Genomic DNA, 26,837 nt, shown 5'->3' with positions numbered 1-26,837 from the left:
TTCTTCTTCAAATAACCCTACAAATCTTTAGATATAGCAGACTTGACCGTTATTGCGCCTTTGCTTCTCTCTCTGTGACGTTCAGACGTACGCATATGATGTGGGGGGGCTTCTCTAATTTTACTTGCAAGTCTAGCCGAAATCACAGTAATCAATGACATTTCAAGCAACATCGATAGTAAGATTTCTTTTTAAGGGAGAGATGGTCACTATTTCACTTTTTTTTTAAAAACGGTTTGTGATGCATGTCCAAATAAAGTATGTGGGCAGGAAATGTAATAATAATAATAAATGTGCATTTTCAAAAAAAGTTTCGTCACTTTACGGCCTTTTCAAACACTAATCTTTTTTTATATATTCTTCAAGTTTCTTCAAATATGTACAAACATGTACTTCTTACACGAATAGTTCAATAAATGTCAAACTTTAGGCATTTTAAGGAAACTCTTTAAATCAATCATTTTGATACTTGAACACAACAAACATTAAAAGGTTTCACTAACTTAACTATTAATATGTTGCACTTCTGAACTATATTATGTTTTGCAGAGATTGCAACGTAAAACTTTACAAGTTTTTCAAACCTGGAAAACAAACTAATACAGTGGGAGAACACTGACCAATTTTGAAAATCTGAAAAATTCTTTGTAACACGTAAAAAAAAATATTATTTTTTATTATTATTATTTTCGATCTTGCAAAACTTTTTTTGTAAGATTTTGAGCTTTCGATAAATTTCAACCTTTACTTTATTTTCAAATCATGGCATGTAATAATCCCATGTCCTCCATGCAGCCAATTGTTTCGGCACGGTAGATAGAGGTTTTTTTTGTTACACTTCATTGATTCTGAGAAGTTTACCGGTAAAATGCTTCTGAATACTATATGATATACATATCTGCGTGACGTTGACGAGCCATTTGTAGTATATCGTGAACTATTAGACTAGCTAGGTTTTTGATGCTAGGAAATAAAAAAACCTAACAAACAAAAACAAATCTTACTTTCAAAAAATAACTTCAAATATGTACAAACATGTACTTCTTCACGTACTTCTATACACGAATAGTTCAATAAATGTCAAACTTTATGCGGAAACATTTTCCACACTCATTTTACGATACGTTGAACACAAAATAAATTACTGAATATTATTAACGTATTACAATTTAGTATAACTGTATTATTATTATTATTATGCTGATAAATACATGTATAAATGTCTGAAATTGTTTGTAGAAGCTCTGTTTTTTTTTTTTTTTTTTTTTTTTTACAAGTCACATTGTTTGTTAAGCCATTGTAGTAGTAGCTAGGGCTGAAGAAAGACATGCGCCGTGTCACGTTCAATGACGCAATTTTCCCGCCACTGAAGTCGTGTGAACTCTGCTTTGAACTCTACTAGACTCTGTGCTCTGCATCAACAATCAAGAAGTAGTAGCGTACTTTGTAATGCCTACGGTTCACGACTGGATCAGTGACCCACTGGGTGTTGTCGAGGGGCTGTTTGGTAAGATACTTTTTGATACTTATGCTTGTAACGTTATTTCATCAGAGGAGCGTGTGATCGTCATAATTTGCTACACTTTGTAAATCAGTTTCCATGTAGTAGCCTGCATTACACTGTGAATAACCATGTATAAATAACTTTTCTAAAATGTGGCTATGCTTTGTGTTCCTGCAGCCCAGAGTAACACCTGTCCAGACTGGGAGAAGAAAGTTGTGGAGTATTTCAAAGAGAAACTGAAACCAAACGACGCTCATACATGGGTAAATTTAGCTATTAAAATCTTATTTTATGACATTTTAAGTATATTGACACATGAGTTATGCGCTATTCTTGCTGAAATAAATGAAACTGTGTTCTTATGTTTAGGATAGTGGCTAGTCCTCGGTGTGCAGATATGAGGAGTGCTTTGTTTTGACAGATGACATGAATATTATGCAATAAACCGGTTCCTTTGCCATAAAAACCGGCGTGGGCGTTATCAAGCATGTTATTTTTACAGCTGTGCGTAGTCAAACATGGGGTTGTGGTGACTGTCTTAATTATTAACCAGAAAAATAATGGTTTTAGTGCGAGATCAGTCCTCAAGCTCACCTGTTTGACTTTGGTGTCATTCTTTTTGTGTTTTTTCCAGGTTCCATCTCTGAATGATGTTCCCCTGCACTACCTGAAGCCTAATAGCCTCGTGAAATTTCGTTGCATGGTCCAGGATATGTTTGATCCAGAATTTTTCATGGGTGTTTATGAGACAAATGATCCCACGTTAGACTCTAAAGTAAGTACTTCTAAAGATGTCTAATAGAAACACATTTGCCTAGGTTTATTGCTTTTTTATTATTTTTTTAAAACTCAATGACATGCATAACAAAAGCAGCTGGTTTTCCACCTTTGGGTGTTTTGAGATGATAAAGCATTTTTTGAATAATTTCTAAACTTGTCCTTACTCACAGCAGGTAAAATGTGGAAAATACAAAGATATTACAGAGGGTGGGGTGAGTAAATATTTGGCTTGTTAACATGTAAACATACACCAGTGTATTTATATGCTAGGTCTGGAGAAGTTGTTTTATATTTATTTCAGATCAAACTCATAGGCGTGTTAAAAGCATGTTTCTGTTATGTTCAAAACTGTGTTACAATTTTTATGGTCGGGGTCATATTGACCCTTATTTGATTAAATAAATATTTACTAAAAATCACAGTATGAAAAATGGGTAAAACATCTAACATTACTACTTTTCACACATTATAAACATGAGTGATTTTTAAATTATGATTTTATGATTTTTAAAACTGTATCAAATATTTTTAAACATTTATTTGTTCATAAAATGTGAATATTATAAACACGGTTACTTTAAAAAAAAAAGTTTCTTCAAATAGAAGCATCAGCCAAATGCATAAATGTAAAGTCCCTCAAAGGGTAGCTGAGAAATTAGCAAAACAAAATACATCCCAAAAAAAATAGCTTTTATGTCACTGTACAGCTGTTTAACGCTGACCCACAAATATCATAATTGTAATATAATTATTTTACCGACATTTTCAGGCATTTTCATGACCCCTAAATAAGAAAGTCACAAAACTTCGAGAAAAATGTCATATGTTAACCTGTATTAAAAAATTTAATGACCTGCAACATAATATTAGGGTTAAATAGACATAAGAAACTGTACTTTATATCAGCAGGTGGACTTCAACTCAAGAAACACAGTTACTTCAGAGAGACAGACCTTTTATTGTGTTCCCATCCCAGGAGAATCTCAGTGGGTTAAGGAAATATCCTTCACATGGACCCAGAAACTGGTTTGGTTTCCACTTCAAATAAGTTTACACAGCATGTGATTGGTGGTTTCCCTTTTTCTTATTGACCAGTATAAAAGTTAAGCTATCTTTAACAGCTCAGAACAGCTACGCAGGTACCAGTCAGGCCCGAGTGGTGCCCTCCACCTCCTATGTCCCAAACAGGCACAAGCGCAGCTATGAAGAGGACGATGAGATGGACACACAGCCCCAACAGATGAAAGGTGTTAGTCAAGGTAAGAAGGAAAAATGAAGTTCATCAGTCTGAAGAATGCAGTTCCAGTGAGTGTGTAGACTTTTTTTTTTTCATCTATCATTTAAGATTACATTAGTTTAGATTCTTAGATTTGTTCTTTTATCTATCATATGTTCAAGATTAAAAATGATTTGCGTTCGTCTTGAACAGGAGCTCAGAGCTCTGCAGAGTCTCATGGGAACATTGAGCCGAAGCGTCAGGAGACAGAAGCTCCCAGCCACGACTCGTCTCCATCACACTGCACATCCAGTCTGGACCTCAACTTCCCTTTGCCTGGAGAAAAGGGCCCAGCCTGTCTTGTTAAGGTTCATCTTAAACCATCATCTTGACACACTCTCAATTAAATAGTTTTTTTCATAGATTGACATTTTTAATGCACACTTTTTAGACTAACACTATAATCAAGTTGTCTTGAGCAGACACATGTTAACGTTGTAATTTCTTTGCAATAATACGATGGTTCGCTCCACTGAATTGTTCCCCACCCACACACACAGCAAAGTAACTCGGCCATCCTCTGTAATTGGCAGGTATATGAGGATTGGGACGGTTTCAAACTGAATGACATGTTGGAAGTATTTGGTATCCTTTCTGTGGACCCTGCCTTGAGCGTGATTGCAGATGAGAGGTAATCTGAGCATCATTTTGGGATAGTTGTAATTGCAATAAGAGCTTTTGTAAAGATAAACTGTAATACATTTGTTTCATGTCTTCAGAGAGGCGTCTTCGCTGCTGCACCCCACAGAAGGCATGGAGACTGTGGAGGAGCAAAGAGTTCACAGCCCACCAGCATCACTTGTACCACGACTGCATATGCTGTATGCCCAGCCTCTAGTGCACAATAACCCACTACTGCCCTCTAGTGTCTTGGAGAATAACGGCGACTGTAAGAAATTATAAGGATCTTTTTATTTGAATTTTTATTATATATTCACTTTACATTTTAAGTTTTGGTGATTGTTAATTTGTCATTTATATATTTGGTAACACTTTACTTAAAACCTTTATGAATAATGCATGATAAAAGTAGTTTTAATGCATTAATTATACCTTGCAATACACCTTATAATGGATTGTACAATCTCATGAATAATTGTAACAACAGTTAATACATTATAACACTTATCAAGTCATTGTTACACTATGCATTTTAAATTTGGTTGTAATTATAACTATATAATGTTTTACAACACATTATGAATAATTATAATGCATTATACATAAAGGCTTTAAGTGTTACCATATATTTTTCATTTAGTTTTAGTTTATAAACTTATTAAATACTAGTTTTTAATACTAATACTAATTAATACTAATTGTATTACTTCAAATTAGTTGCCAGGGCAACATTTCTAATTTTCTTGTTTCATATTTTTGTTTTTTGTTTTTTTTATTTCATTTAATGTTTGTATAATTTTATTTCAGCTTTGTTTCGGTAAATGAGAATGATTTTTAATAGTTTCAGTTAACATTAACAACACTGGTGTGAAAGCAGTTAAATAGAGCTGCTACTGTCCATTATGTCATTAATATTAAACAAAAATATTGTCATGAAGATTAAAATAAGAAAATCGTTGTTCTTAATTGTTGACTATTTATTTGGACAAGTAGTAAGTACTAATTAATTTCTTATAAAATGTTAAAAAGAAATTTTAAATAAATTTTTCAAAGTTATTTAGAATCAAACTGGCAGCAACTATTGAACTTCTGTATCTACTGTTCAGACAGTTGCTGATGTTGTATATCTGTGAATGCTGTCTTCAGATTTAAGCAGTGTTCTTGGGGAACTGGCTTCAATCAGAGCAGAGCTGCTCACCTACCTCACACATGTCCTTTTGGGGGATTCACTTGCTGCAGAGTACCTCATACTCCATCTCATCTCTAATGTGTACGTCTCTCATTTCTGGTTTCTGGAGTCCCTGTTTAAGTTATAGCACAAATTCAACTATTATTATTGCTTTTGTGGCATTGTGTGGAAAGTCCTATGCCATTTATTTACCTCATGTTTTGAGATAATTTTCCATTTCAAAAAGAGTGACATTTCATACACAAACATAGTTATCAGTAGTCCTTCAGACTACACATCATAAAGTTTGCCCTGTGTTTTTATTGCAGATACAGCAGACGGGATGTCCTTCCTTTGGGAAAATTTACCTTGAATCTCAGTGGCTGTCCTCACAGCTCTCCATACACTGAGCATCTTTACAAGGTCATCCAACAGCTTGTGCCATCTGTAAGTCATCTAGATTGAGCTTTTATAAATCGTCAAGTTATATTACTTTAACAGTAGTAGTATTACTTATACTTTGAAACTTGATTCCACTTTCTTGCTAGTCATACCGGCTATGCATGAGCCTGCATAACATGAACAACCAGAGGATGGTGCCCCGGAAAGATTACACAGCTAACCGCCTGGTGAGTGGGACTCTTCAGCTGGCCAATAACACCTCATTGTTTCTGGATGAGACACAGCTGGAGCAGGGCCAACTGGACGCCACAGGTGAGAGCGCTGATTATCGCTGGGAAAAGAACTGTGCTGACTAGATGTACAGTAGGTCTGACTCCACTGTGGCTATATTTACATGCAGGCTAATAATCTGTTTTTTAATCATAATCATGTCTCAGTCAGTCTGAAAAGACTTGATCTAAACACCTAAATCTATTTGAGTTCAATCCGAATGAAATTTTGATTTTGTTGAAAGGGGTGCTGTAGATCTTAATACGCATATAAATAAATGTGAATTGGATTGTAAAGTTTAGAGGAACTTTCAGAAACAGAAAGTTCAGAATCTGAAATCAGATTACCTTCATTTGGATTGACAAAAATAAGGGCAAATATATGTGAAATGCACTATTTCTAGGTAAACCTAAAGAAAATATGTGACATTGATCATGCAACACTGGTTCTTGCTTCCATTGAAGCTCAAGATGATCTATGGATCATTCTCAAAACAATCCACAGAACATAAACCAAACACAAAACACTTAACACAAACCAGCTTAATTCATGCAGCCATTGTCAAAAGAGAGACATTCATGTTCATTTTTCAGTTCGACTTTTAACTCCGAAGTGAATTGCTGATTAAATAATTTGTAATCTAAAAAGTTTGTACTCCATATTCATTTTGAGAAATGGTGATCTCACTTTTGGACTCTACCATATGAGCAGGAAGTCTGGTGTTTGTCAAGAAGTGGCTGCTTGTGGTTTTGACATTTATGTATTATTAGCAATCTAAAAATAATTAAAAAAAAAATCCCTTTTTATTTTTACTGAGATGTACATAGACCTAATTAGTTTTATGCCAAATTTACAATGCAGAGGTGCCACAGAAGTGCTTCTGAAGTGGTGTTTAGGTGTCTTTGCACAGATTGTTTAAATGCTGCTCAGAGGTGGCATGAATGCATTTACAGAGCAGTTACATCTGTATATTTTTTAATACTTTGATATTGTGTTGAGGTGGATCAATGCAGGCTTAATTTAATCTGGCATTTATGCAGCATTGTGAATTTTCAGAAGGCATAGAGCAGTCCTAACTAGGCTTACCTTTACAATTGAGAGTCGCCATTTAATAACTTGACATTCTGTGTTCATATACTTACACTTATCTAATCTCTGGCAGAGATATTTGCGTGCCTAAAGGAAAAGTTTCAGAATGTATTGCTCTGTGTTGTTCAGTCGTTGTATTTATCTTACGAGTTGTTCATAGAGACACAGCGCTTTGTGTACTATCTGTCCTGGGTGTAGGTGTGCGAAACATCACCGCGCTGGGGAACCTGATCACTTGGCAGAAGGTTGATTACGACTTCAACTACCACCAGATGGAATTCTCCTGCAATATTAACGTGCTTATCACATCTGAGGGCCGATCGCTCCTCCCGGTAAGAACATCAGGCCTGAGTCTCTTCATTGTTTTATTATTAAAATATTTACCACACGTATTTGGCTGAATTAGAGAGACCGGCATCTTAATTTTCAACAGGTGAAAATGACTTGGGTTGAATGCCTCTCCCATGGGAGTTGTTTCCATCGGGCAGTTGTAAAGACAGCCTAATATTTCCATTACAGTCCACAGGGTTGTCGTCAGCTCCCTGGCTAGGCTCTAATCGTGGCTTTGCCGTGATGCTAACAGCCTGTGGAATGTGCTGTGCTATTCCTGTACGTCAGCTCTCTAGTTGCCATGGCGGCAACTCTACCACAAGGACATTAGAGGGAGAGGCCAGAACAGGCCACTTATTTAATAGCATGAAGCTCCGATACACAGTTTTTTACAGTTTAAAAAGGCACTGAAGGTTTATTAGAAGTAGTTTCATGACTCCTTAATGGCTTCTGACATTGACAAATGAGAACTTTAAATATCAGTGCTCGTTCATTTAAAAAACGAGGCACATTAGAAAGTACAACTTTTAAAGGAGTCCTTGCAAAGATTTTCTTTTTTGTTTCTCAGTCTGACTGTCAGGTTCACCTGCGGCCCACCCTGAACCCACCTAACCTGGAGGAGTACCTGAGCGCCGTCCAGGTGGCGCAGGTTCCATCTCAGCTCAACAAGTATCGCATTTATCTGAGTGTGGCACGTGCTCTAAACTACACCATTTCAGATGAGATCACAAAGGTCAGCATTTTAAGTCACCTTTATTTTTATAGTGCTTTATACAGTACAGATCGTTTCAAAGCAGATTCACAGTAATAAGAAAATAACAGTTTTAATGTTGCAAAGCTCTTTAGCTGTGAAATTAATACAATTTAATCTATAAAGCAGCTCTACACAAGATTCAGCCCAAGTCAGTTCAGCATTGATTCAGTTTAGTTCAGTAATAGTGCAAACTTAATCAAATTATGAAACAAGACCTACAGAAGATGCAGCTCAAGTCAGTTCAGTGTTGCAGAGTTCATCAATTATGAAATGAACTCAATTCAGCAATAAAGCAGCTCTAGAGAAGACAGTTGTTATTATCCAGCACTATTTAGTTCCAATTTAGTCAGTGCTGTCAAACTGATAATTTTGCTGAATATTAAGTTTCTTTTAAACCCCAAACTGAAGGCGACAGCGGCCAGTGGATCATCAAAATAATAAAAAAAAATAAAAAATTTAGAGATGATTGTTCTGTTCATCATAATAATATTCTTTGCCTTGTGCTTGGTGCTCTTGATCTGTAGGCAGTAGAAGAGGACTTTGTAGAAATGAGAAAAGATGACCCTCAGAGTATGTCTGCGGAAGACCTCCATAGGCTGCTGGTTGTTGCGAGGTGAGTTTTGAATTGCGCTTTCACAACTAATCTAGTTATGTTATCCATAATAAGTCAATTAAATACTAATTTGGATTCTGTTTCAGGTTGCTCTCATTAAGTAATGGGCAGAACACACTGTCTAGAGATGGCTGGATGAAAGCCAAGCAGCTAGAGGCGTTGAGAATGAGTAGAACACAGCAGCAGAAATGTGTGAATGGAAATGAGCCTTAAAAAATATTACTACTTACATAAACCGTTTCATACTTGTTTATATTTTGGATTAAAATGTAATGTTTTCGTATGACTTCTTATACAGTTCAGTTTTTTTTTTTTACTTCATTTTAAATGTGGGAAACCTTACAGACACTGGTGAAGATTATTATAAAATTTTGTTTTTGATACTTTGTGTATTAACATTTATATGGAGATGCAAACATGTGACAAATAACTGCCTTACAGCAAATATGTACACTTATGTCACAAGGGTATTAGGAAAAATAAAGTTTTGAGAACTTTGTATATATAGTCTTATTTAAAATGTTGGATAGCACTTCACCATGAGGTTTCATTTGTTAACTAGTACAGTACATTAGTTAACATGAGCTAACAATGAAAAATACTTCTAAAGCGGTTACTGATTTTAGTTCATTTGAACATTTACTAATACATTATTAAAATGAGTATATGTTGATGTTATTTAGTGGACCTAAACATGAAAAATAAACTAAGTTGACAAAGATTAGTAAATACTGTAAAAAAAAAATGCATTGCTTATTTTTAGTTAATGTAAATTAATTAACTAATGGGACTGTAACATGTTACCAACTATGCGAATATCAGTTGTCAAAGCAATATATATTCTAACACTCAAGGACCTTGTTGGTCTGACGTATTACTATAAATTAAAATCATGAAGTTAAAAACAGCTTTACAAGAAGGTTCATCAGCATGTTTAGAGTTAAAAATAGCAAAGGCCTGAAAGTGCAAGTGATGACACGTTCATGTTGAATGTCTTGGGCAGTGCAACACCAGATTACTCTTCTGTTATAACGTGACTGGAGGAGTCACAAACCTCTCAGACTGCATCTGAATGCAAAGAATGTAATATAGTGAAGCTCTGGGCAATTCTGAGGTCTTCTCTGGGAGGAGCCACATACTGACACTGTAAGGAGAGGTTACAGTGAGATCTGTGAGCGGAGTGCTAGGAAAAACATTTCTCGAATGATATCTGCAGTGTTCAGTGAGAAAAGATTCTCCAACTGTTAAAAATAAGCTAGTGAATGCTTATATTCTAGTTAATTTGTAATCAAAGTTGTGAATAAATCAAAATGACAGTTTATTTGTTTAAATATTTACTTAAAAATCCTCCCAGGCACATCCCATAACATTTTAAAATACAGCAGTTTACATTATTATTATTATTAACATAGGAAAATACTGGGGAATAAGCTTGAGAACATTAATTTTGAATAAATACTCTGCAATAAGATGTTGGGTACAATAGTTGAAAATTCACAAACATTTATGGAGGACAATATACAAATGGGAAGAAGCTGAAAATGATTTACAAACAAAAGACTAAATGTAATACATGTCAGTTCAGTTACAAACATTGAAAATAAAAAGTGGAAAAGCACTTTGTGACAAACTGCAACATTTAAGATTTTTTGGGGGAACCACCACAAGGACAGTGCAAGTCTTTATGCATAGAAAATTAAAAATTCATATATAACCAAAAACATAATATGCCCCACCTCCAAAACAAGAGGAATGTTCTTCAAGATTACCAAGAAGAACATTTCACGTTCAAAGCAAAAAAGAGTGCAGTCCAGTGCACGCCATCTTAAATGGTAAAAAAAAAAAAAAAAAAGTAACAAAATTCTGCTTACCACCAAAACTACTGCACATGTATTTTCACTATTGCATAACAGCCACCACCATATATTAAAGCTCAGACAGTTCCAATCTCAGAAGGTTATCAAAACCACGTACCAGCTCCAGGAATGTCTGAATGTGCATGCACTGCAAGAAGATTGGGTAACCCACTGCCTTGCACAGTACTCTATGCTACAGTACATGTGAGAGAAAGACGAGTAAGAAATTACGTTTGTGAGAAACAAAGATCATAGTGGATTTGAAAAACTGTGGCCCAAAGAACTGATAAACCAGCTCTAAAAGCCAATATAATGTTCTCATTGATGTTCATGTGAGATCACAGTGTCTTATTCAGACCTTTGATATTAATTACCAACTAAGATATTGAATCTATTGATACACACACATCACTCCCACAGGATCTGCACTTAAACAACAGTAATTAATGCATAATTAAACTAGGATCCACTGGATATCACCCAATAAGGTTTGATATTTTTTCCAAAACTAACATTTGGAGTAAGGCTTCAAAAGATGATCTAATCACTTCTCAATTTTGAACCAAATGATCTGCAAGCCAAATCAAATCTAAAGACATGGCATAGATATTATAGACAGAACATAAATGTAACCTGAATGACTTGAATGGAAACAGATTTATAGGTAGACTTGTCAAAAACTTGCTTTTAATCGTCTGCTAATGCTATGAAACGGAACGTTTTGTTTGACCGAATGATTTAGTTGCATGATTGCATCAACAGAGCCCAAAAGAACTGAAGGCATCTTGTTTCCATCGGCTATGATTATAAACTGAAGAGCATGTAAATATAATTCTGTCTATAAACATCTTAACTGGAGAGTTTTAAAGGAATCTACTACAGTACTTACATACAATACTTACAGCTGAATAATATTATTTGACCATAGATCCTATACAACTACTCTGGTCCTATTTTGGTATATTTTTTTGACAAACACCACATCAAAGATATCCACATAACTGTACGGTCTGGTTGTCTAACGTGAAATATTAAGCCGCCCACTGATAGATATTCCAATCGGGAAAGATTTTAGTTACAGCTACTGTACGACAGCCAGTGAATTTCACTGCACAACTGGGGTCACATGACATTTCTATGGTCTTGGGTCTCGACATGCAATTAAACTTGCCTGTCGTAATCCAACTCAGAGTTACTTCTTTACATGCAAAACAGAGATGTATAGGATTCAACTCGGGTTAATCTTAGACCTACTACTTACTACTCAACACTGGCTGTTAACTTTGGTTTGGTTAACTGGAGGGGAAATCAGGAGTGTGGCTTGACTTTTGTGAGCTTATGCTACCGTTACTGTACTGGAAGTCACAATCTAATGCTAAAAATACATCTGCTAAACACGTTATATCTGAATGATCCTTGTCTGGCACTGTGTAAACATGGCTCGCAATTCGTTCTCTTGGGTTTCGTTGACAGCGTCTGGTTCTGGGCTTTTCTGTACTTTTGCTACAGCAAAGTTGATTCCTTGGGTAAGTCCGGCCTGGGTTAAACTAGCCACCTGCACCATGGAGCTCCTGATCTTTGCAAAGGGTGACACGACGCGGCTTCCGTTGGCGTCTGCAGGGGAAGGTCCTGTGACGCCTTCCAGACTCTTTTGTGACCCACATGATGTGGCAGAGCCTGCAGGTTGAACAGTCAGAAGATTTGCCCCATGGACAGAGGACTCTACCTCAAGCTGAGATGGGCGAGGAAGCTGCTGTTGGGAATTTGAAGACCCCAGCTTTGCGTCTGGAGCTGAGGGGGCTTGAGGTGCTTGTGGTTTGGGTGCTGGAGCCAACTCGAACACCTCTATTGGTTTGGTCTTGGCATCCTGGACGAACTTGTGGCAGTACGCATCGATAGGTGTCCCGAAGTCAATCAGAATTGCTTCCTCTGCCTCCGAGGCAGCCCCAGGAGACTGGCCATCCAGGCCAACTGACAAGCTTTCTGGTGTCTTGTCATCACAGCCTGTGACTCGGATGACAGAGGGCACTGCAAGCTCGACGCTGCCAATTGACTGCGAGCGACTGCCGAGTCGCGGTACAGATGCTACAATTCCACAGCTAGGAAGCACATAGTCTACGTTTTCCCGAGAGCCTGAACAACGCTGCTCGTCAGAGTTGTATGAATCAGAATCAGAGGAAATCTCTGAAGAATGTTCGTTGTTAAGGTCTTTCAGGGCTGCTGAACCCGTATTGCCATCATGAGTCTCTAAACTGCTGTCTGATTTCCAGAGGTTCATATGCAAATTTGGCTTGAGGAAGTTCACTTTTACCTCAGGCTTTGAGAAGGTCCCTAGTTTCCTCAAGGGCTTGAAGTTTCCAATGTTGACGTTAGTCTTTGTCTGCTTTACTTTCTGGTTTAGTGTTGAAAATTTGTTCAAAAGGAAACTTTTGCCTTGAGCCAAACCAGACCCAAGGACTTGGTCCACGGCTTTCCCTTGTATTCCCATTATATCCTCATGTGGTCTGCTGTGTCTCCTGAAACAAAGCAATTAAAGCAAGATTAATCACAAACCAACAATCCAGCACAATTTGGCTTTGTTAAAGATAGCAGAAAAAAACACATTTCACTGAAACTGGTTTAGGATCAGAAATCAACCCTGCAATGTGAGCAAAGCCATTTTCTGAAGAAATTCACAAAAGTTTTTTTTTTTTCCTTTTACCTCTCTAGTTTCTTCTCAATAACTTGGACGTCAAGCCCCATAGCTTGCTTTGTAATACGAAGCATTTCCGCAATGCACTGAGTGTGTCTGAAATGCAAACAACCCAACAAGTGCAGAGGAAAGGATAAATTATTTAACAAACACAAAATGCTACATCAGCATACAGACAGCCAAGTTATATCTTTTACCAACTTAACCCATAATGTCAATCACAGAATTAAATTATGCAATACAAAACTAGTGGCTAAACAAATCATGGTATCCCAGCACAAACCTTTTCCATCATCTTCTGGATTTCGTGTGACAGCCCTCAGCGTATGGAAGTAACCGCTCGTCTCCCTGTTCTTATAGTGCAGTCGCATGCAGCAGTATTTAGGCTTTCCGAAAAGAGTCGGTTCTGGACCTAAAAAGACAAACATTGGCAAACTGTCATGATATCACAGAACATTTGATTTAATAGGACAAAAATGACACCCACAAGTTTATCTACAAGCTCTTACCAATTTCGATCTTTTCAAGTCCTTCTAAACTTAGCCTCTGGTACTGGTTGACTTTGTCCGCCTCCTCATCATAACTAAACAGCAACAGCAAAGTGAAGTGGCATTACTAAACCGATGCCAAGAAAAAGGATTTCTTATTTTTAAAAACATAAACATTGGGAGAAATTGCACTTACTAGGCTACATAATATGCACAGTTGGACAACAGCAAAAGAACGTCAACATCTTTGTGAGTGGCATCTATAAGACTAATAGAGGAAAAAAAACTGTATAATAAAAGGTCGACATGAAAGAGAGGCCAATAAACAGTACCATTAAACCCTGGAGAAAGAGAAACAATAGACAATGCCTTGCAAAATGCATGAAATTTTACTAGAATTTCTTTCTGACCATAATCTATCATGCTTATTTGAGTATACCTTGTGTAAACATTACCTCAAATAAGCATTACATATGGACAGAGCTAACCTTGTGCAAAGATTTAAGATGATTCCAACCCAATCACTAACAGTTTTTCAGGCATCTTTCACCATGACCTACCACCAAATAAACTGCTCGAAAGAATGGAGGAAATATGGCTCCCTCGCCCAAACAATTATTATACAACCAAATAGGAAAAAAAATACAAAAAAACATTTGTACAAGTACCCTCTGAGCCATTGACAATAAACTGTAGGAGGAAGAGTAAACTAACAATATAAATGTTTAAATCATGCTTCATAATAAATGTTTACTATTCACTATTATGGCAGTTTTATTTTAATACGTTGAATATTATTGTAATTTATTTTATTCTTAAGTTGCAATAAATATTTCCAAATAAATAAATGAAAAAGATAGGATTATACCATTTTAAGGGCCTGTTAACACAGAATGCATTTTTGCATTCCACTGTGCTGCTTTTTCATTTTTATCATGCATTAGACAGATGCTCTTGCAAGATATAGCATTCTAATTGTTAAAAAAGTTCATTTTTTTTGCCATGTGTCTTGCATTTTTTAACACAAAAATGCCTTCAGTGTGAACAGTCCCTTAATTTTCTGAAACAGCATCATACAATTTGCTTGAAATGAGAACTCTCTCCAAAGCACTGCATGATGATGTGGAGGGCTCTCACCTTGGATCACAGTCGATAAGTGCCCATCCCCCGTGAAACTTCTCATCATCAGGCAGCAGCAGCTGCATGTATGTCTGCAGCAGGAGGCTGACCTGCTCCTGAGCTCCTCTTTGGCTCTCCTTCTCTTTCTCCTCATGCTCCTTCTCTTTGCTGAAGATGGAGTACAGGTCTTCTGTTACTGGAAGGCCCATCATAAGATCTGGGAGGAACGGAGATACAGTACACAGCAGATGAGGCACTGAGCTGGGATATTAGCATTGTATACCTAAAAAGGAGAAGTTTTCATACTGACCAATGACGGCCTGCCGGTAGGCGTCTCTGAAGCGGTTCAGATAGTAACGATTAGCTGAGTTCACACCATCTTTCATCACCCCCGCTAACCTTCGCTCTCCTGTTCGTGTGAAATCGCCCTACACAACAGATTGCATACATCAGAAAAAGCTGACAAACTCCTTGGGTGGTCATCACTGTCCTACTTCAGCCATGAGATTAAAAGTTTTAGTGTCAGTTTTTACTCCTTAAAAAGACACTGAGGGAATAACTATAGGTCCCCCAAATTAAACAACAAAATACAATTACAAAATGTAAAAAATAAATACATATTTTTTCTTTTTTTTTTATATATATTTTATTAAATTAAATAGTATTTTTTTTATATTTTATAAAATGAGTAAATGTATTGCTTATTTTATTAAATTATGATTTTTTTTTTTTTTATCCATATAAATTTATAGAACTGAAAGCAAAATGTATTTAATTTTTTGGGGAAATATATATATATATCATTTATATTATATATATATATATATATATATTGATGATATATATAAATTATATAATCATTTATTTTATAATACAGTCACTCACAATAAGGTAATCAGTTAAAAGATTGACTTGTCAATCTGCAAACTAGATACTACATGCTGACAGATGGTGAAGTAAATGGGCAATGGGGACAACATAAAATCAATGGCAGGCATTTAGTCTATTACCTTTAGGGCAGCTGTGCCAGCATACTGACGGCTAATAGTGTCTCCATTGTTGGCCCACATCACCTGATAGATCCTGTAACACTTGAGGGGCAGTGGCTGCTCGGGTGGCATTACACCAAGTTTTTTCAGCTGGAACCAAACAGATCAAAAGACTCTTTGAATGTACCGGCATACTGAGAGCAGCTGAGTGAGGCAAAGACACTGCACTGTTCTGTGGCTGCAATATGCAAGCGCTCCTAGAAGCCACATTTTTATGTACACCTTAAGGCATTTAGCACATGATCTTCTCCAAAAAACAACTTGAATTTTTATGTGAACTTATCTGTGTGGAGTGTTCAAATCTAAAAGGTGAATTTGAATACCTGCTGTTCCATGACCACGCGGGCGATAGCTGCCTGTACCACATTAGTTCTGTCTAAGCAATCCATGCAGTTAACCCGGAAGATGCCTTCCTGTTCACAGATGACTCCTGCTTGGTCCACCCTATTTGCAAATCAATGATATTAACTTACTCGGAAGCAAAAGCGGTTCTTATGAGAGAATTAGGTCTTCTGAGCAAATGAAAGACTCACCAGGCCCATCTCATGTCCGTGATAATGTCAGAGATGGCATCAGTGAGAGTCTGCACATTCTCAAACTTCATTCCTCGACTGGGAAGAGACAAAGGAGAAAATCTGCTGTTGAGATTTAACTGTAACAGACTTCTTTTGTAAAAATCATCAGGATGGGCTGATCTTTAGATCATCACACTTTGGGGTTCTTACCAGTGCTCGTGGAAGTCAAATGAAACATATGTTAGGTTGGGATTATTGTACAGCAGCACTTGTTTGAGGTAAGCATCACCAATCATCTTTTCGCGTCCATTTTGGTCCACTAAATTAATGATCACCTGATGAGGGGAAAGAAAATCAGTGCTAAATTACCAAAAACATTTCAATTTCTTTTATTGAAAAATAATTATTGCTTATACCACCATTTAAATGTTTATTTTTTAATTATACTTTCATTCAGCAATGACACATTAAATTGATCAAAAGTGACAGAAAAGACATTTATAATATTACAAAAGCTTTCCATTTCAAAATCGTTTCCACAAAAATATTAAGCATAACAACTGTTGCACCAAATCAGCACATTAGAATGTGACACTGCAGACTGGAGTAATGGCTGCAGAAATTTCAGCTTTGCCATCATAAGAATAAATTACATTTTCAATATATTTAAATAGGAAACAATGTCTCTATTTGTTTCTCTGTTTTGCCACGGGATTTACATCCCGTGGTAACTAGGATTTACACAAGCTCCAGTCTGGATCCAGAACACCTGAGAAGAGATGATGCCTCAGAGGACCTCAGATGATGCTAACCCAGAGACAACATACAGAACTACCACATTTTTGCTATAAGTTTGATTGCATAACCGCATACAAAAAAACTAACAGTCACCACTTATAAGCTACTAAAAAAAATACTAAAAAATTCTGCCGTATACACATAAACTGACACATATCAGTGTCACCACTGATAAGCTACTACTAAATATTGTAGAAACTTAATTTTCTGTAAAGTTGCTTTGCAATAATCTGTATCGTAAAAAACGACATACAAATAAAATTATATTAAAACAGTTATTTTCAATTGTAATAAAAATTTACAATATTACTGTTTTTACTGATTTTTTTTTTAATCAAATACATGCAGCCTTGGTGAGCTTAAGGACCTCTATCTAGTATTATATTATATATTACACATTATTTCACTACAAATGTCATTCACACAATCCAGTAATTACACACATTTATAGTCTTACAAAAGAACAGAATGCATTAACTGTGAAAACATTGACACTAATCATGTTTAAATATTTTAATTGATGAATAGCACTACTTTCTATATAACTTTTAAAAAATAATAGTATTTCACTCGCTGAAATTGTTCTATTTTAAACACACCTTACCAGTTTTTTGTAAATCTGAACTTGCTGTTCAAAGTGAGAAGCAAAATAAGGCATAGTCTCCCTCTCGCCTGCAACAAAGCACATCTGTGAGATAACATCATATAGGAAACAGCACTGCAGAAGCATCACAGTAAAGCTCTGAATTATCACAACTGAGCCACAACATTTCCTCTGAGCACTATATTCAACCATGAAAGCAGTGGCACGCCAGTTCCACATCTGACGCCATCCACAGGACAAAACATTTCCAGACAATGGCTACACTGATGCATCACAGTGATAGCTTGTCTATAAACAGAAGTGCTAGACTGTGCTGCGAGTTAGATCTCATTTATGATTTGAAGAGAGAATCGATTACACGGATACACTTCACCTTTCTCTATCCGAGGTCTGGGGTTGTAGCGATACCCAGCTTGGCTCCAAAACACAGGGACAGAGCCTCGTGTTTGTACAAAGGACAGCGTGTGACTGTGCACGTGGATTATCTGCTCCGTCTCCACATAGTTGGCCACGTGTCCATCAGTATCCACCCCCCTCCGCTTGTAGCGCATTCCTTTAGTGGAAAACACAATGATATTATTATATTTACAGCATGGTGAGTAAATATGAATTACTTGCCTTTATTAATTAGTGTACCTACCTGCACGGTGACGGCTTCGTCTGGAGATGAGGGCCACAGTGAAGCGTGGGTGAATATCATCCACACAAGTGGATTCCTGCAGAGGTGTCTCCGGGCTGCTTCTCTCTTCATCAGAGCTCTCGTTATAGTTCACCACCAGCTCCTCCACTTGCACGAACCCTTGGATGATAGGAATCAACCAAAAGTCCACTTGAGGCACCTGCAAAAAAGGACATCTTGTATTATTACCATTCAGGGCTGGTATAGAAGAGTTTTTCCACCAGAGAATGAAAATTATAATTAAGTGTAATTCTAAGGGGGAAAAAAAAGTTAGAATTGTGAGATAAAAAGTCACAGTTAATTATTGTTTCTTATTCTGTGGCAGAAAAACAACAACTGTGAGATGTAAACTTAGAACCTGCAATATATATTTCAATTTTGAGAAATAAACTCAGAATTCTGAAAAAAAAAAAAAAAAAAAAAAAACAGAATTATGAGTTATACGCTCCCATTAGCAAGACAAAAAGGCATAATTGTGAGGGAAAAAAAGACGCAATTACATTGTTTTATTTCATGCCGGAAACAAGGTTTAATAGGTATGCATATTCAAATATTAACAATTAAAATTTCAAGAAATTTGAGAAAAACAGTTTTGCACCTGCAAGTCGATGAGATCTTTGATCATGTGCTTGTTCCAGAAGAATCTATCATCCACCTAAAAGGAACAAAAATATATTATGTGGATCAGTATTCTGAGTGGATCAGTATTCTTTGTAAGATGGTATGTGTAAATGTCTTTTTATTAGAACATACAGAGAAACAGGAAGTGAGATTGGAAAATTACCTTTATTAAAATGTACTTTTATTTTTATATTTTCAGTTTTCAATTTAATTCTAGGTTAAGTTTTATTAAACATTTTTTGTTTTACATGTTTTTCCATTTGATAAGTTTGTTTAAAAATATTTCTATTTTCAGTTTCAGTAATTTTAGTATATCAGTGTAATTTTTCATATATATATATATATATATATATATATATATATATATATATATATCAGCTTTATTTCAATTAACAAAAACATTTTTTAATCATTTAGTTTTAATTACTAATAACAACACTGTGGTGACCCACTCACTACCACTTCTTTCCTTCTGTCTTTGTTCATTGTTTTAATGTAGCTGCATCCTCGGAAATAACAGATACTGATCTGTTAGCACTCGACTATTTGTCCAGGAAGTGTCTAAATATAATGATCTATTCTTTAAGAAATGAGAAATGAAGCTTGGCTATAAATGTATTTTTGCATCCTCTATGTGTGGGACGAGTGTAAAAGAGTGAGCCACATCGTCACTCAAAGCACTTCTTGCTCTCTAAAGTATTTACATAACTGTCACCAATATCAATAACAACACATTTTAAATTTATTTATTATCCTCAAGTCAGTCTTTTTCAATCTTTCTTAATCTGTTGCTCAATGAAAAAAAGAAAGGGTTAATAAACAACTAATAACTACATTTAAGTTGCAACCTTAAATCTTTTTTTTTTACATTTTGACTTGCCTAACTCTCCCATTTTGAACTACTGTATGTAAAACAATAACCCAGCTTCTCACCTTTTTCCACAAGGGCTGATCTGACTTGCCTAACTCTCCCTGTCGCTGAACTGTATTGGTGAGGTCATAGGTAAGACTATAGTAAAATGAATCCGAGTCCATGAATATCTTATAGAGCTCATCAAGCAGCCGCCTCTCCAGACGTTCCTTCTCTTTATTCTCTTTGACCTGAAAGGCAGGGGAATACTGCATGGGAGTGAACATACAAAATGAGGTTCAAGAGACAGTTCTAAGTTAAAGAGATGACAATTTATGGAAGAATCAGGAGGTTCTGCTTTTATGATTTTACAATAACCATACTAACATGTCAATGTAATGTCAACAGATGAAGTGAAATGGGAATAGTTAGTCTCAAAATGATTTTGTATTGATACCAATGACCAAAATTTCAAAACAAGCCCTCAACCTTTTTCTTGATGGGAACGGCAACATTAGATTTGATCTGACTCAGGGTTTTTAACAGAAACTTGGAGTCGTCCGGTGACTGGGTGATTTTCTCCGGTTTGTTGATTCCAAAATGATGCTTTTTACAGAGCTGAAAGTGAAAGAGAGGAAAAGAACAGTTGACTCTTTTGGTAGTGCTAACTATCTGGTACCATTACAAACAAAGCTAAATAGTTCAATTTATACCTAGTACAAATGTAGTACATGAACATCTCGGTTTCCCTGCTCAAAGTCCATCTGTAAAATTCTGCTAAATTAATTCCTGTAATTAAAACTAACGGGGGTGCCAAGATGTGTGCTAAAACTAGCCTGATGCTGATGCCAGCACAGATTCATGTGCCCATAAAACAGAACAGCTAAAGACAAACTACACAGGCAGGCTGCTATTCCAAAGTAAGAGAGGGCAATTATTCTGTGATAAACTACTCAAGCTGAGATAGCGTGCCAGGAGGAATGGATTACAGTGACCTCTGACTGTTTCACTTACATGGTTAAACATCTCCTTTCAATCCCAGAGGATCTGCTGAGAGACTGACTTCTTAGAAACATCATGCTTCCTCTGGAGCCCCTTAGAAACACACACCACTACTCTTGCACTAATTGTACGTCAACCATTTACTACACAAGAGGGCTGAAATACTCTTGGGAATTTGGGAAGGAGTTCAGTAAATTCTAACAGGATCCAATAAATTAATGTCTACCAACAAGGACAATGACAAGAAATAACGGTTGAAATGTTAGAGCAACACATCTATTCATTATGACTTTTGACTTCTATACCGAGTTTAATCAGATCCAGCATGGAGAACATTTTGAACCAAACAGTCAGCATTAGTCACCTCTAATTCCAGATCCTGTGGTTCATCCTCTGAGAGTGGAATGACTACAATCTTGGTGATCTTGTAGACTTTGTGGTCTCCTGGCAACTGGCCCACCAGTGCTTTCTGGCGAATCAGAATGAGGCCCAGAGGAAGATCTGCCCAAAGGTGGGGGGAGTGTGTCATGAGTACAGAGTTCCACACCTCATTTTCCTGCTCTATCTGGCATGATTCATTCCTATGGCAAACATTCTCATAACAATGACTTCAAAGATAGGCGTGATGCAGTCATACTTTCACTGACAAGTTCATGTAAATCCATAGATAAAAGCACACCAGGGCGCAGGCAACTCTAAGATGTTTTGGTTGGAAAATTTAATGAGAACAGCCTGGGTTCTTTGTAGGAGCGGTGCAAGGAAATATCAGGTTTGCCCATCGGATTAGGTTAAGTAAGGCACGTAGAATATGTAGCTACAAACTCATATGGCTCATTTATCTGTGTAGTTTGCACTGAAAAAACTGAAACCAAGCATAAAAGGTCAACTAATTATTTTATCCATCAATAATAGTACAAAATGCACCATGCATATACAGACATCAGCAAGGGTTTCTCTGAAAAAGGAAGAGAGACCGAGACTATAATAACATTATACATATAAAGTCAACCTGTTAACAACGGCTTCTCAAATCAGCCAATGAATGGTGAAATGAAAGTATGATGCATGTCATCATTTCACTTCTGTGGAAAAAAAATCCCTCAAGACCTTCCTTTTTTTACCTAGTGAAAGGCATTTGTTTAGTTAACTGGTCTCTATGGAAATGGATGTCTATATGTAGATCTTTTATGAATCCACAATATTCTTTGAATATTATTGTATGTAAATATGGCAATCATTCAACATCACTGTATTTAACCTGATAAAGCTCCATCAGAACAGATAGGCAACAAAGCACTGAAAGACATTTAGAAATTGCAAAACAGTAATAAACCAAATTAAGCTGATATTTCTGGGGCTGGAGCTGCCTTTCATTATGTTAATCAATGAGTGCCTGGTACCCAGTTTCTTCCTATTAAATCAATTCAATTCATATGGTATTTTAACAACATTAGAAGTCTGTTTTTAGTCCAAGAGTCACCAAATGTATTACAAATATTAGAGTTTTAAAATGGCATTCTCATCCTTTATACAGTAAATATACAAGTCTGATGATTAGACTTACCGGCATGAAGCTGTATTTTTCCAATAATACCTTCTACAAGGCCCAGACAGACAGGATTCCATGCTAGCAGCAGCTCTGTTGCTGAAAGAAGGATGAAAATTAAAGTCATAAGTGTTGCAGTTCCTAATATATATATTTATAATTGTTACACATACAAATGAACATCTTTGCATCTTTATTATTTTTATCTATACACAAATTTGTATTTTTTTTCAGCACTGCATCAGAAGAACCATCAGAGTTTCATTTGACTTTCCAAGGTTATGTGGCTGCTCACAATTGATTGCAAAAAACTTTCCAAGGCATTTCTGAGGCAGGTTCCTGACAATGATGACTGCTGACTTGAGTCACAAACTTGCTGAGTAGCTCCTCTTAAAAGCTGATTGATTAGCATCACCTGCATCGTTATTATGAGTGTTGTTCAGGGGTCTGAAATGTTTGTTTGTTTTTTTTTTGGAGTGTCTAAGTGTATGGTAGCTTTATGGCTCCTACGATCATCTGACAGAAATCCAGTTTTGGAAGTAGATGTTCACAGTCTGATGATGAATGGGTCGGAGCTGGATGAGCTGAATCATGAAGCTGCTAAAAACCCTCCATAATGACCATGAACCTGGCTCTGGGGATCATTCCAGTCTGAGGGAAGATCTCCAACTACTAGGCCATGCTGGTACATCCATGGAGTTGAATGATGTCTTGGTAGCCCCAATGACTTAATAGGAACTATCACCAAATAATAAGAAATTCTGAAATTTAAAACTGCACTCAAATTGTTATAATTATAATACAATTTGTACTTAAAAATACATCAGTGTGATCTCACAGTTGATCTCTTATAGAAGTTTGAAGTGGATAACCATTAATTTTACATTTGGAAGCGTGATTTTCACAAACACAAAGCTTTTCACTTCACAAGCCATTAACTGATGGACTGGAGTCATGTGGATTACTTGTGGATTATTGAGATGTTTTATCAGCTGTTCGGACTCTCATTCTGACAGCAGCCATTCCCTGCAGAGGAACCATTGTTAAGCATGTGATGCAATGCTAATAAATTTTACTTTTTGGTTGAACTATTCTTTAATCTGCCACACTAAACCACTGAATAATGAATAATAAACACAGTAGTAATTACTACAGTTGTATATCCTCACTCAGCCACGTTGGCAATTATGGCATGATGCATTGTGTTAGGAATTCATTCAAAAGAACCGAGACTGTAGGCATCATGCATTATTGCATACAGTGGAAACCCTTATCCAGTTAAATAATGGAAAAGCACTGAAACCTAAACCCGATCAGCCTGGCTGCATGCACATGCTTAAAAAAACAACTAGAACTCCTCCAAATCTTCACAGGCTGTAGTGTCTCTGATACTCGGAGAGATGGACTAGCTGACCATCTAGTTCTAGACTTGACAAGATATAAAAGTGATTTGGATAGGTAAATATTTTAAAGGTAAGATGACCAAAAATGGAACAAAGGGTTGCATTGTGAGAGTTAAACACATGTCATGGTTGAGCATGCAAACCATTATTATATAAGGTTAGAGAAGTGCGTCGGTACCTACTAGTAAATTCTTGGTTTAAAGCCTGGGCAGAAAACTCTCATTTGACTATCTACTGTGCCTGTGTTCTTTCTCCAGAAGAACAGTCACATGTCTGACTCTCACTTTAACCTTCGCCATTTAACAGTGTAACTATATAATTCCCCTGTGCAACACCTCACAGCATTAGCTCTGGCCAGCATATTTATAAATACATCAACAGTGGACATTTAAATATTTATTTACAACTGACATTTTATCACTGTTTAATTAAGGCCATTTGGTTGTCACTTGTAAGCCCTGTAAACTGCTTAAATATTATTATTATTCACATATGCAGCCTGCACCATTGGGAAAGAGTAATTTCAAACTGGACCCAATGCAAAAATAAACAAAATATATATGATAAATTTATTATACAAAATATACTTTTTTGTTTATTGTATTATATAGTAGCCATTTAATTTCATTTACTCACCCTTAATTCCCAGATAGCACACATACATCTGCAAGATGTCTGTTAAATATCGCTTAATCTGAAAGACGTCTTTAAGATGTCAGTTTTACATACATTCTAAATCATAAACATCTTAAAAACATTTTCAAAAAAATAAATAAAAAAAAACACATACAGAACATATAAAATCATACTTCTCATACAACTACCATATACATAACATATTTCTTCTTAGTTGTATGATTTCCTTTGGAACATGAAAGGAGATGTTAGGGAGATTTTTAGAGAATGAAAGGCTTTCACCATTCACTTTCATTATTTGAAGAAAAAAGATGAAAAACTAATCATAACTGAGCCTGACAGTGCCTAGCATTCAGTCTAACATAAACTGAAGAAAGTAAGTCATACAGGTCTGGAATAACATGGTGAGTAAATACTGACAGAATTCTCATTTTTATGTGAACTATCCCTTTAAGAGTCTTAGGCTGACATCTAAACGCCCTTGACCAAAACATACAAACGCTCAAACCCCAAATGATGTAGTAAGAAAAAGGGGTTTTAGGCACGAAATCCTACCAAAAACATCACCAGAGGTCTGCACTGACACGCATGTCAACACGCGCCGCTGCTTTAAAAGTAGGGCAATGAAAACAAAACAACTGGGCATCTTTCAGACAGCAGCCTCAATCGACAAATATGAAAATAACATTTCCATCTCTTTAATGTCTGTACAATTTCACAATGATTTTAAATAGCCAACTTCTCCAAAAGGAGCACAAATTACTCATCTGGTCTCTGTTTTGGAGCAGCGTATAGTGACCAGCTATTATGCACAAGAAATGGCAACAATGTAGACAGTGAAAACGGAAACATTAAACACATGTACAGTGCATAAGAAAGTGATGTAAGAATTACCCGGTCTCACGGCCATAGATCCATCCTTCCTGCTGCACCACAGCGCGTTATCTCCGCTCTGGAGAATATAATGATCTTTAGCTTGAAACAGCTCCATGTTCACCAAAACATACGAGCTTCTCGACACCAAACCGCTGGATTTGTTCCCGATCCGAGAAACGAGGAAATGCGACAGCTCGCTTTTCGTCCACTGGCAGTCCCAATAGACGCCAGCTAGCCTGCTAGCTGTGTACTTGTGTAAATGTTTATAATAATCTGATAACGCATCATGTCTTTATGTGAGCTACTAGCCGATCATCGAAAATGAGTCGTCGGTGCATTTAGTGTCACTTAAATAAGGGCGATACTGTGGCTCGGAAATGTGCCGGTCTGTCTAATATTTCCACTGAGGAGAGCAGCGGCGACTGAAACAATTTCCTCCAGTTATTCACACACGTGACTTCCTCCGTCACGCCGCACATCATAGTTCATCTGTGACTGAGATGCCCCACCTGCAGTAGGCTACTTAATTGTTTTGATGTAGCCTATTGTTTTATGTTAGATCGTTACTTTGCATTTGTATTTTGAAGACACTTATATAACTGATTACCTGATTCAATAATATAATACTGGTGCCATGTTTGAAGGGTTGAAAAAGTTGGCATTATTCCAAGCCAAGCCTATAAAAGTAATCTATGGTTGTTGTGTGGGTCTAAATAAGTTATAATAATGAGTCTGTCTGTTGAGCACTGTGCGAAATGAATTATAGGCCTACATGTTCTTTAGAATCATGATGGTGCATCAAATGATTGAATGAAGGAAATTTACAAGTTAAAAAATTGAGGGCTTTGGAACACAGAATTAAATTGTTCTCTTTTAAAGATACTTGGATATTATTCCTTAAGTGAAAAAAAGTTAGTTACTTAAGTGTTAAATTAAAGTGAGTTTAGTTTTTGAAACATATGAAAAAATACTTTTAATTTTTTTTTTATATTAAATAGAAATAGAAAGCATACATCTAAACAAGTTTGTGTTCCAAATTTGAGATGGATATCACAAAAAAGAGCATTCAGAAAGATTTTAATTGGGAGCAGTACCAATCATTTCCACTAGCTACTTGAAATTTGTTTCCCATATGTTTCCAATGCAGTCATTTTTGACCATGAGAAGGACAAGTGTGGCTTTTTTTTAGGACCATTAACCTTTTTGAATCATGTTCTTGATTTTTTTTAATGTTCTCATAGGAAGTGCCAAAACCAAGTTTCGTGCCATTCCGATGAAGTGAAAAAAAAAACAATA

The 26,837-nt window shown here is 36.3% G+C and overlaps 2 protein-coding genes across 3 annotated transcripts; one reads left to right on the top strand and one right to left on the bottom strand.

Moving 5' to 3' along the window:
- The first annotated feature begins 1,449 nt into the window (after positions 1–1,449).
- On the top strand, positions 1,450–9,306 carry LOC109078936 (mini-chromosome maintenance complex-binding protein-like). 2 transcript variants are annotated; one of them, XM_042768328.1, is made up of 16 exons: positions 1,450–1,507; positions 1,682–1,767; positions 2,139–2,279; positions 2,455–2,496; positions 3,194–3,283; positions 3,414–3,543; positions 3,714–3,868; positions 4,094–4,191; positions 4,280–4,449; positions 5,328–5,451; positions 5,679–5,796; positions 5,898–6,063; positions 7,309–7,442; positions 8,009–8,173; positions 8,719–8,807; positions 8,894–9,306. In XM_042768328.1, exons 1-16 carry the CDS (start codon positions 1,450–1,452, stop codon positions 9,018–9,020), a joined length of 1,893 nt encoding a protein of 630 aa, XP_042624262.1. In that variant the 3' UTR covers positions 9,021–9,306. The 2 variants fall into 2 exon arrangements, with proteins under 2 accessions (XP_042624262.1, XP_042624261.1); XM_042768327.1 differs by having other exon boundaries at positions 3,191–3,283.
- A 1,698-nt stretch (positions 9,307–11,004) lies between these two features.
- LOC109092163 (phosphatidylinositide phosphatase SAC2-like) lies at positions 11,005–26,022 on the bottom strand. The gene is made up of 20 exons (XM_042768329.1): positions 25,560–26,022; positions 22,645–22,725; positions 21,445–21,581; positions 20,568–20,696; positions 20,162–20,329; positions 19,206–19,262; positions 18,569–18,767; positions 18,302–18,481; positions 17,929–17,996; positions 16,737–16,861; positions 16,545–16,622; positions 16,335–16,455; positions 15,973–16,101; positions 15,273–15,390; positions 14,981–15,179; positions 14,040–14,111; positions 13,865–13,938; positions 13,622–13,767; positions 13,365–13,447; positions 11,005–13,179 (listed from the first exon to the last, which is right to left on the bottom strand). The coding sequence occupies exons 1-20, from the start codon at positions 25,654–25,656 to the stop codon at positions 12,063–12,065; spliced, it is 3,378 nt and encodes a 1,125-aa protein (XP_042624263.1). The 5' UTR covers positions 25,657–26,022; the 3' UTR covers positions 11,005–12,062.
- Between the last annotated feature and the right edge of the window lie 815 nt (positions 26,023–26,837).

Source organism: Cyprinus carpio, chromosome A13 (genome assembly GCF_018340385.1).
Source record: "Cyprinus carpio isolate SPL01 chromosome A13, ASM1834038v1, whole genome shotgun sequence".
NCBI classification, from domain to species: Eukaryota; Metazoa; Chordata; class Actinopteri; order Cypriniformes; family Cyprinidae; genus Cyprinus; species Cyprinus carpio.
This window is presented reverse-complemented; position numbering and strand designations above follow the sequence as displayed.